Source organism: Capsicum annuum, chromosome 12, assembly GCF_002878395.1.
Source record: "Capsicum annuum cultivar UCD-10X-F1 chromosome 12, UCD10Xv1.1, whole genome shotgun sequence".
Taxonomy (NCBI): Eukaryota; Viridiplantae; Streptophyta; class Magnoliopsida; order Solanales; family Solanaceae; genus Capsicum; species Capsicum annuum.
This window is the reverse complement of record NC_061122.1, coordinates 20,268,234-20,280,133: the sequence shown is the minus strand read 5'-3', so window position 1 is coordinate 20,280,133 and position 11,900 is coordinate 20,268,234. Positions and strand designations below refer to the sequence as shown.

Here is an 11,900-nt window from a genome sequence, read left to right as displayed (position 1 = left end):
CTCATATCAAGGTAAGTAGGCAATATTTTAGCCAATTTTTGTATCACAGACGATGGCCCAGAACGTCTCCTTCACGACATCGAGTCATAAACTCAGATGCGCCTCTCTTTTAGAGCGACGACAGCCAAAACCCAATGGAATTCATCACCACAATTGATTGGGATGTACACTTCATTGACCAAATGTCAAGGTAAGCTAGCCGAAATGCTAAAACCTTTGATGATGTTGATTAAGCATTCCTCATTTCGGGAAACTTTCGGTTGTTGTTGATAATACCTATCGTAGGCATTATTGATGTAAACTTTGTACAAACAATTGGTTGTCGTGTATCTGTATTGTTCTTGTGTTTGCAACTTGGCTTTCTTTCGTAGGTAGTAAAAAATGACATCGATGTATTGCGCACGTTATCAAACATTTTGAATTACGTGACAAAAAAATTAATACGCAGATATAATTAAATAAAGTATTAATTAATAGTAATATGTGTGGCATTTAGACCTCATCATTCCAGCAAGTTTGGGGTTGTGACATCAAATAGAACCAATTCCTTATTTCGGTATGTGCAATAACAAAGTCAAACATATCAAAATCAAGACTCGATTCGTTCACTTTGTAGCGTTCGTCATTTTATTTTCTACATGATAATTTATATGTGTTAATGTCACGTTCTTACAACAAGAATAGTATAAACCAATATCTTTAAAAATTGATTTATGTACCTGCCGGCATGATGCTTTAATAGCCCATTGGCAATCCATTCTGAATAGTCGTTGATCAATTGTGTTAGTTTTTTAGAGCCTCATCTGAGATGTTGAACCCTTCAAATGGAATTCTTTCATTCTCCCAAATTGAAAGGCTCCACTTTTTCTTATTCTTTGGAAGCAGTTGATGGATTATCAACGATGATATTATGCTCTTCAGCAGTGGATTCTACTGTGACATTCACCTGAAAAGCCAGAATTGTCAATGTTAATTATAGATATACAATAGATTGTCCATCTGTTGCAACAAATGAGCCCTATGTTGCAACAGATAGATCATTTATTGGGATGAATTCGAACAGGTAAATTAGAGAAGTACGATAATTTCGAACAGATGATCCATCTATTGCAACATAAAACTCATCTGTTACAACAGATAACGCATCTGATGCAACAGGTTAGACAACAATTGCAACAAATGTATATATCTGTTTGATAATTTTCAGCAGATGTATCATCTATTGAAACAGACATGTGTCTGTTTATTTGTTGGAACAGGTGATGTACATTCACCTTTTTCGGCTCATGATGCTCTCCTGTGGCCCTTGGACACTGAACATCGGTGCAAGACAAAGACGAAGGCATTGTAATTTTATTTTTTTCGATGCTTGATGATTCCTTGGAAGTATCTTTCCTTCTCCTTTTAGCTATCTTGATCTCTAGTGGAGTGTATGGATATGAAATCCTCTTAGATATTATTTTCTTTATAGAAGCAGTTAGTGCATTAATAACATTAATCACTCCATCATGTTTCGCCTTGCAATCTTGACATTTGCATGCAGAACATTCGCTAGATGTGGCAAAACCCAGAGAAAAATTTGTACAACCAGTATGATCATAATCATAATGGATTGTTGTTTCAAAAATGGTAAGAGGAGCATCATTATCCCCAACAGCAGCACCACTACCACTATGACTACCATCGCCAACAACAATAAGCCCACCCTCCAAAATTATTTTTCTTGTGATGGTTGTTGCTCCAAACAATTCCATTTTTATTCCATCAATGACCTTAGGGTCTGATAAAGTTTGCATAGACCATAAAGTAAGAAAAAATGGTATCTTCAACTCTCGGTTGGTCAAAACAAGCTACGGATGGAAAATCTAAAATAAATCGATACATATATTAGAATGATAATGAAATCATTTAAAATAATCATTAATTAAAACAAAAACTTGATTAGAATTGAACTTACTGCTTCCTTAGGAAGATTGAAAAGATCAAGAAATTTTGCATTTTTATCAATTTTGAATGACAACCATCTCAGGATTCTTGGACAGGAAACTTTTTCTTGATAGTTCACTTGTTGTTTTAAATAAGGAATGGCTTCAAATGCCCAAGCCTATAACATAACATCAATCAATCAAAAGCATTATTGAATAAAAAGTAAAGAATTATATCATGATAAAAGAAATATTTACCATTAAGGCCCATGGAAAGTTATATAATTTGACTGTCTTTGGCGTTAATGAGGTCAACAAATATTGTACAGTCATTTTGAAGCTTTCATAACCCTAAGTATAGCTATCAAATGCCTCAAGATGCTTGGAGAGATTTATTAAACCCGAGATTATGTTGTTGTTAACATCTCTCACCCAAAGAATATTATGTACAAACCAAATCAAGCACAATGATTGTTTGTGCTTCTTTGAAAGTCCTTTACCTTTCAACGCTTCTATCAAATTTTTATTTTTGAACCTTGGACCAACAATGGACACCAGGTCCACACGATCACTCAACTTGTCTTTGCCTTTTTTGGGTGTGCGGAGTGCTTTTTTTTGGGTTAGAGTAGGTATAACTTGAGAAAGAGAATAACATTTTAGTCCAGTAACTATAGAAAACTCCTTCCAACCAAAACAAACAGGCATGCCACAGTAATTTATCCACACCTCATCCATCTTGTCTTTATTTTCATACATAAACCTACGCTTGAGAAGATCGTATAACATTTTCATCTGAAAACGAGCATTGTTGTCCTCCGGCAATTCAAGATATTGCCCAAAGTAGCTTTCCCTAAAACAAGCATCCAATTTTTATTCTCAAAGTATTTTTCTGAAGGCGTCGAAAGATTTTTCCATGGCTAACTTAACCATGAAATCACTCGTTAAATCTGTGGCATCATTGCACTGCATTCTCACAGGATAACGATCAATGTTGAAGGTTTTGACCAACTCTTCGGCGGAAGGGCTATTAGCATTTAGATCATCTCTTTTGAGACAGTCCTCTTCCCCGTGTTCACCATCTTCTACTCCTGATTGAGATAACACTTGTAAAGAAAGCTTATGGAGTGGTGGATGTAGCCGAGTTGCTGCACTTGTTCCTTTACTTGGACTTGATATGATTTTTTTTCTTTTGGGAGCCATATTATCTTAAATTAACAGGAATATAAAATAGATTATAATTGATTAATGCATCATTAAAAAAGGATAATAGTAAATCTAACATGCACAATGGTAAAATAACAGTTTCAACAGACCACACATCTGTTGCACCAGGTATTCTAATGGAACATATAACCGACTCGTTGCAACAGATGAGTAAACCACTGGAAACCATAAAAATAGATCACTAATCTATTACACTTGGTAGTTTATTTGTTGCAACATATAACCGACCTGTTACAAGGATGAGTAAACCGTTGAAATCCATAAAAATAGATCACTAATCTGTTGCACCAGGTAGTTTATCTATTGCAACATCTAATCAACCTTTTGCAACGGATGAGTAATCCATTGGAAACCATAAAACAGATCACTAATCTGTTGCACCAAGTATGATATCTATTACAACATATAAACAACTTGTTGCAATGGATGAGTAATTCGTTGGAAACCATAAAAACAAATCACTAATCTGTTACACCAGGTATGTTATCTATTGCAACATATAGCTGACCTATTGCAACGGATGAATAATCCATTGGAAACCATAAAAATAGATCACTAATTTGTTGCACCAGGTATGTTATCTGTTGCAACATATAACTTACCTGTTACAACAAATAAGTAAACCATTGGAGGCAATAAAAACATATCACTGAACTGTTGAAACATATCACTCATCTATTGCAAAATGAGTTATCTGTTGGATCAATATTGTTTAGATTTCTTCCAAACAAAAGAGTCATCTGTCGCAACAGATGGATGATCTGTTAAATTGTTCATCTATTGCATTAGATTTTTGTAGTAGCATCAGATTTTAATTTGTTGCATCAGATGTCTTCATCTGTCGCATCAGATGTTTCATCTATTGCATCAGATGTCTTCATCTGTCGCATCAGATATTTCATCTGTTGCATCAAATGTTTCATCTATTGCAACACCATTTTTATCAAGACAAATAACAAATCAACCCAGCAACACCAACACATCACACACACACACACTAAGAACATGTGAACAAAAATCACCAATAAATCTGAATCAAAAGTACGACAACAAGAAGAAGAAATGCCAGAAATCAGGATTTTATTCAGTCCACATTTCAATACTAGAAGAATAGTTGGCTCAAGTTCCTCTGTTTCTTCATAATTTTTTACCTGTGAAGAAGGAAATGAGACGACGAAGAAATCGAAGTTGTTGTCGCCGAAGAAGTCTTCACGTCGATTGATGATTGAAAGTTGAAAGAAAACTCGTCCCACTATTTTTCGCCGGAGGTTGAAGTCGCTGAGGGTTAAAGGGAGAATTTTGCAGAACTGTTGGTTAGGAGATAGTTGAGAGAAGCTGTAAAGAGAGAGAAAGAGGAGAGAAACTGGTTGATTTGGGTTGAAGAAGGGTGTGGGTTGGGTTGATTTATATTTTTTAAAAGATTAGAAAGTTTTAAAAATATTAATCAAGTCCATAATTAACTTAATCAAGTTTCCTAATGATGTTTGACCCATTAAGTTGGTCAATGTCACCAATACTTAAAGACAAATTTCCTTCAATTTTCTCTAGTAGCATCCCATCTAATAATGGGCATATATGCACAAAAAATGAAACATCTAAAATAATTTTATTTGAAATGTCTTTTACCAAAATAAAATAGATGTCCATCAACAATTGTTCAATTTAAAAAATCAATGATCATTTATCATTTTGTGCCCAATTTATTCTTACTATTAAATATTATTGATTTCTCAATATATGTTTAAAGCATTAAATTTATTATATTTAAAGAATAATATAGTACTTCCTCTAGCCAATAATACTAATCTCTATTTGTTGTGGTAAAAATATCAATTTTTACACTCTGTTTGGATGGTGGTTTGTCATGGTTTCATAATATACGGTATAGTGTGGTATGGTACTGTAGAGTATAGTGCAATACAATGTTTGGATAGATTGTATCGTTCACTGCTGTTTGATAACAGTTTTTTTGTTTGATTTGATGGTATGATACTGTATCGTAACGGGTAAGTTTACTAAAATACTCCTAATTATTATTAATTTTAAATTTATAATAATTAGGGGTTTTTGTTATTAACAACAGATTTTATTATCTAGTGAAGCTTCAAAATCAAGACTGATTTTACTAAATTTAGTCTCATAATTACCCTGAACATTGTTGGCTTCTAGTTTCTTTTGAAACAATCTTCCAAAAAAACATAACGGCCTGACATTTAATATATTATTTTCACACTTAGCATTTCTCAAAGCTTCATCTAGATCATACATCCTTGAGAATATAATGGTTTCTTTTATCACAGAATCGGTTATGGCATCAAGTAAATAGTCCTTTTTATTTTCTGCATTATGGTATGTCTTTATAAATATTTTGGTCGAGGAACTCAGTTCCTTATGAGGCAATTATAACTATACGCAACTTGTATGTGCGTGTTTTCCAAACACCAATCCTAACTCAAAAACATATTTGATAGGTAAATATGATAAATTTTATGAGAAAACAATAAGCAGTTAAGTTTAAAAAATATATATATGAGAGAACGATCGCAGAAGAAGAAGAAGGCGGAAGAACGAAGAACCTACAGGAGAACAACGTAGAGAAGAGATATTGAGCAGAAAAACGTAAAAATAAAAATATATTAGGGTTACAAGTAATATAAGGTAAAGGTAAAATATAATTAGATAATATTATATAAGGGTATAATTGAAAAAAGAATAACAAAATCATGGGATACCACCAAAATTTGAGGGATGTCATGGTTTGGTAACCATCAAAAGATACCATACCTTTTAGAAAACAATCAAAACAAACATGGTTTTCTTGATAACCTTACTATATCATGGGAAACCACCATCCAAACAGGCACTTAGAACTTAGAAGGATATTTGAATTGAGTTATTTTTAAGTGATTTTGGCTTTTAATTTCTTTTTTTAAAAAATTATTTTTTAAGGTTTTTGACAAAGACAAAAATACTTTTAAGCACTTTTTATTAGACTTGAAAAGTATAAAAATAAGCTAAATTGATTAATATCAACGTATGACTTTTAACTTTTAGCTTATAAACTATTTTTTAAAAAAAAAATTAATCCAAACATCTTCTTATTAATAAATTCAAAGGATCAAAATTTTTAGGCACATACTTAAATGTACCCTTAAACATAAAAGACCTTCTTTTGTAAATTTATGACAAATTTAAAGGACAAAATATTATTAAGTCCATACTTAAATGGGATTATTTTGAACTTATCTTCCTATTTAAAGGGCCATATTTATCATTTTTTTCCATTTGACATTTCATTATGAAATTCCCTAAAATACAAAAAGACCTTCATGTAGGGGTGTGGAAAAATTGAATTAACCGATAAATCAAATCGAAAAAAATTATTATTGAGTTATTGGTATCCGGTTATTTGGTTAATGATTTTTAAACGATTTTAGAATTTTCTTTATTGGGATAGCGATTCGATTTTAAGGTTTAGTTAACAATTAAATCGATAACCCAATAAGATTATATGAAAATTATTTTTTTATTCCTAGTTATATAACAGTGAATTTATATTTTAAATACATACCCTGTTGTTTTTTGTGTTTCATAGTTGTTGTCTTATTATTGTTCTTTTCTTTATAAACTTGTTAGTCAGTTGGGTTTCCACCCATTAATATAAACTATAAACCTACATTGATTTTCTTTTTTTGAGAGACTGCTATCGATTGCTACTGAATTCAAGTTTGCTACTTAGCCAAAAAGAAAACAAGTTTGTTTTAGTAATAATATATTTGAATTTGCTTCTACTTGTACTCTGTATAGATTTTTAAGCATGAAGGTAGTGTGTGTATATGAACATATGAAAATAAGAAGAGAGAAAAAAACTAAAAGGAGCATTTTCTTACTGGTTAAACCAATAAATGGAACTGTTAAGGACCAAAATCGATAAACCGAATATTGATAATAAATATCTTACCGGTTTGGTTATCGATTTATCATGTTGACAAATTAAAAACTAATAAACTGAAACGATAATATAGAAAATCGAACCAAACTGAACCGACTGATGCACACTCCTACCGTCATGAAAACTTCTTCACAACCTTTCTCCGATTGAAGCTCGAAAAAAAAAAAACAACTTTCAGAAGCTATGATAATGAATGGTTTATTTAGAAGACTAGTGAAGAAGTCCGCGCTTCGTGCAGTAATAACAGATCTCTTTAAATCTATAAATTATTTTTTTGTAGCAATAAAGTATTACAATTATTTCAAAAACAATTAAAATTTGAAACACTTCATAATTTTCAAAACAAAGTTGAATTATGTTAGTTACATATGCATTTCTCTAATTTCGTTTTTTGTATCAAGTATCAACAATATATATACACACATATATATATACTAGATGTAGAAGCCCGCGCCCGCGAATAATATGACGTTGCTATCGTTTGTAATCGTCCATTTTATATGTCACTAAGAAATCATTTTCGTCAAGCGATAACATGCATTTAGGATGTGAATTCTGAAAAGGAAATAGATATTCATCTTCCCTTCTTGTTGCAAGTTAATAGAAACTTGAGGATTTTAGGAATAGCACGGGCGCAATAATAATTGTGAAAACTATTAACATGTAGATTTGTCACATTAAGTTGTGACTATACTATTAGTTACACCAAAATGAAAAAGTCTGTTGATGCGGCCGCTTCTATGACGTTGGTGGAGGCAGGCAAAATCAAGCTTTAATTAACCAAAATCTAGCTGTACATGCCACATCATTTAGGCAAACTTGGCTGCATCCAACTTTGGGCACTTGCCACCTGTAGAGATAATTTAAGCAGGCGAAGGAAAATACAGTGTTCTATTTTTCTAGTACGGTGATGTAGTAAAGGGAGGCAGTAATGAAAGGGTGTAGGATTGTTCTATTTACCTGTCCAGATGGAGAGGCTACAAAAGAGGGAGACAAATTAATTTTGATTGTAGTGAGTACAAAGAATCAATGAAGGAAGCATGAGTATTATATTTACCGGCCTATTGTGGTTGACATGCTATAAATGTTAGGGATAAAACATAGCGGAAACAAATTTTTCCCGAGTATCAAACTCGAAGCAGTTGTTGGAAACGATGAGCAAATTGATCATCTTCGATGAACCAATATTTGTACCATGTCATTAATGACCATCACAAGTAACTCGGTCAGATGTTTCAGAAAAAGTTGACTATTAATAGAACAACAGGGTAATTTGCACAGATACAAAATGGTCATAACCAAATTTAGGCAAAGTCCAAAAGGAATTTTGGTCTACTCTATGCCAGAGAAAGTAAAAAGTCCATTTTTCCTATTCAGATTACTACAACAACCAAACAACGATTTTTCCTATATGTAGTCTTTTGTATTAGTCCAGAGTCATCTTAAGTTGCAACCTATGTGGCCGTTTTAGCAGCATGTTTCTTTTCACGTCACCTAATGCAAATGTTCCAAGGAAGAAGTTAAAATGGAGGTACGATACAATAGAGAACAAACTATTAAAAGTATTCTTACCTTTAAGCCTTTTTTGCTAGAGTGCGCGGTTCGACTTTTTGCTTCTTACCTGTTTCTCCGGGAGCCATTGGTGATGATAATGTTTGAACAACCGGGTTTTCTGCTTCAGTGAAGGATGTAACAGCCAACATACAAGGTGTTTGGTTGGGGAATCTGTAGCTCAGCTTTTGTAGCTGAAGTCTAAACAGTCTATGAACAAACTGTTGATTTGTACGGACAATAGACAACGGTTCTCTCTGAATACAAAGGAGAAAAGATGGCGCAGTGAGTAGGAGGTTACGTAATGGAGCATTTTTGTTTACTGTTATAATAGGATTCAACGAAGATGTTTATTGCTATAATAGGATACAAAGAAGATGAGTCTTGTTTGGTTGTAGTAGTATACAGTTATGTACCTGAGTAGCAACATTTTCATATATTTGATTGCTAGTTAGGGATAACATTGTCTGTGCCACCGTTTCTGACACTGTTGCGGTAATTGTATCCCTGGTGTTCGTAATGTTAAGCTCAAAGTGGCACCTGGCAAAACAAATTTCTGAAAGCTGATCAACGCCAAGGTGTTACCACAAAGTAATACTACATCAATAAAATCAAAGAACAAATCACCCCTTCCCCCAACAATTAAAGGAAAAGGAAAAAACACTTCAATCTGATGACAGACATAAAAAGATAAGATTTTTACCAAAAGGTCACACCAGAAAACACTGGAAAAAAATTAAAAATCCAAAGTACATAACTAACATTGTATAAACCTCTGCAAACAACAAAACTAGCAGCAAATGTGTCAGACGCAGTTAAACTTCAATTTCTTTTTTTCTTTTTGTTTGAACATAACCATACTTATCTATTGTTTCATATACAGTCAAAAACTCGGAGACAGAGAGCAACGACTAAGAAATCAAAGCAGTTGGCAACAGAGAACAAAGAGAGAATGCAAGTGGACTGAAATTGGAAAGAGATTTAGGTGGAGACAATATTTGTGGTGAGGATTTGATGTGTAAGAAGCTGGCTGAAGGAGGAGTGGACTTGTAACGTTTTCAGTGAGCTGAGAAATGCAAAAAACTACAAAGTTGAATTATGAAAAGACTTTATTAGCCTTTGCCAAATGACTAAAATGCTCCTGTGAATGGCTGAAATGACGTAGTTGCCCTTGGAAGCAGGCATGACGACCGTGACCTGCTTCCAAGGTTCTTCTATATATTCGAATACTAGTGGGGTAGCCCGGGCGCTGCCCGGCCCAACAATAGTGCTAAGACATAAGAGGTAAACATTCCAATTTACATAAGTTAGATCACCAAGTCAGTACTCAGGTGAATGTTGTTCATGATATTGTGACTCATACTCAGAAAAAGACCAGCTTTCCAAATCCTAAACTTCCACAATCCATAAGACACCCAATGTAACCAAACAAATCCAGTCACAGGATAAAACATACAAGTAAATATAGAAGCAAATGTGTTCCAAAGCCTTATAGTACCAGCTTAAGAAAATGTGTTCTAAACATACTAAGAGAATGGTTGAAGGATATCACCAGTCCATGAGAAGCAACTTGCTTCACTTTGGAGCTTGACTAATTCGAATGCTCGTTGGTAGCTCTAGACCCCATCTTTTGTGAAGGTAGAGAGGTTAATTCCGATAGACTGACTTTTTGACAAAAAGGACCTCTTTTATAGTACCTCAAAGAGATAGTTTTAATTTCGTAATAAGGATGGAAGAAAAATCACCATCAGAAATTCTTTGAATATAAGGCTCCAAATTTTTGTGAGTAACAATAGGAACACAAGCCTTGAAAGTCTCAGCATCAGTTCTTTCATTGAAACTCCACTGCCTCAGTAACAAGGAAACATCTGAGGAGCCAAATTACTGCATATAGACACGTGCGAGCCATTCTCCAGGTGAATGCCCAGTAAAAGATAAAGTTCCATTCCCACCTACAACAAATGTGGCCTAATTATGGGACTGCAACATGTCCTGTTAAGTAAAGAGGACGGTGTAGGTCAATCAAGGTTAAAGGTTATACTTATGGAATCTGTAAAAGAAAGCATCGACATTTGCTTGTAGCTATCAGAAGTGTTAAGACAACAAATTGCAATCCTAGGAAAATGAAGTAAAGAAAAACAACGATGTCGCAATCTGTAACCACAGTTGAGTATATGTTTTGGGATTTGCGGATGCCTGGAATGAGCAGGTAGGAGGGAGAATAATTGCTTATGTTCAATGTAAGAACAAATTCAGGCAAAGTTGAAGACTCCAACCATAAATTTTGGTCAGATCATAATCAAATGGGAGAACATTAGAAATTGGATCCATTTTGATGCAATAAGGGCTGATAAAGAAGATAGGCACCTACTAAAATAAAGGGTGTAAATGATGAGGATTAACATTGTTCTTCTACTTTTTCTTTTTTGTCAAAGTTTTGATCGAGTTGGATAATCCATGATGTATTAAAAGATGTACTATATACTACATCAATAAAATAACAAGATTATTACTTGTCTACAAGAAAGACTTAAGTTTTAAATATTAAGTGCAGTAACTAATCCAGCATATAGGAAGAGACTGTCAAATGACTTATTGTGAGTTGTGACCATATCCCCATGTTATTTCGATTGTGAAATGTGCAGTCTAACAAGCAGGGAAGACAAGAAATTAAAGATTTACTTGGTGTATAACGTGCATGCTGCTAGGAACACTCTGCAAACCAGAAAGGATTGTGGAGCCATGAAAATAGACAAGGAAAGGAACAGAAAGAAAGAACCAGCAGAAACTTGTGTGTGTTTGTGTGCGTGAGAGAGAGAGAGAGAGAGAGAGAGAGAGAGAGCAATAGTGAAATATATTAAAAGAATATTCTAAGATTAATGATAGGTAAGTGAAATTAGAGAACCTTGAGCTAATTTTTTTCGCTTCACTGACTGCATCTTCAATTCTTTTGAGGTACCTGGCCAAAATATTTTCTTAATGGATAAGAGTACAGCTTGATAGCTGCCGAGCATAACAATTGGTAAGATGAGAGCCAGCTTCTCATAGTCATTTGTATTGCTCCCTAAGCCCTGCAAATATCAACAAATGATATATTCAATTAGTAGCCGTTACAACAAAAATCAATCTATTCCGATTCTACAGTTCAGAAATGTAAATGACAAATGATGAAATATTGAAATTCCAGACCCTGCCAACCCCTCTAAAAAGGCCCATAAGGCTCATATCTTGGGAACTAAATGAAAAAA

General features: G+C 33.7%; 1 protein-coding gene across 2 annotated transcripts; it reads right to left on the bottom strand.

Moving 5' to 3' along the window:
- Positions 1–7,670: 7,670 nt before the first annotated feature.
- On the bottom strand, positions 7,671–9,685 carry LOC124889322. Of its 2 annotated transcripts, none has more exons than XR_007048215.1 (3): positions 9,514–9,685; positions 9,069–9,192; positions 7,671–8,909 (listed from the first exon to the last, which is right to left on the bottom strand). XR_007048215.1 is itself a non-coding variant. In XM_047400842.1 (3 exons), coding segments are annotated over exons 1-3 (360 nt in total). In that variant the 5' UTR covers positions 9,417–9,681; the 3' UTR covers positions 7,671–8,675. The 2 variants fall into 2 exon arrangements, 1 of the variants encoding a protein (XP_047256798.1); XM_047400842.1 differs by having other exon boundaries at positions 9,415–9,681.
- Positions 9,686–11,900: the final 2,215 nt, after the last annotated feature.

Coding starts and splice junctions, on each gene's coding strand:
- LOC124889322 (XM_047400842.1), bottom strand. Junction 8,910..9,068: donor ATGAAAATGTTGCTACTCAG/GTACATAACTGT, acceptor CTTTGTATTCAG/AGAGAACCGTTGTCTATTGT.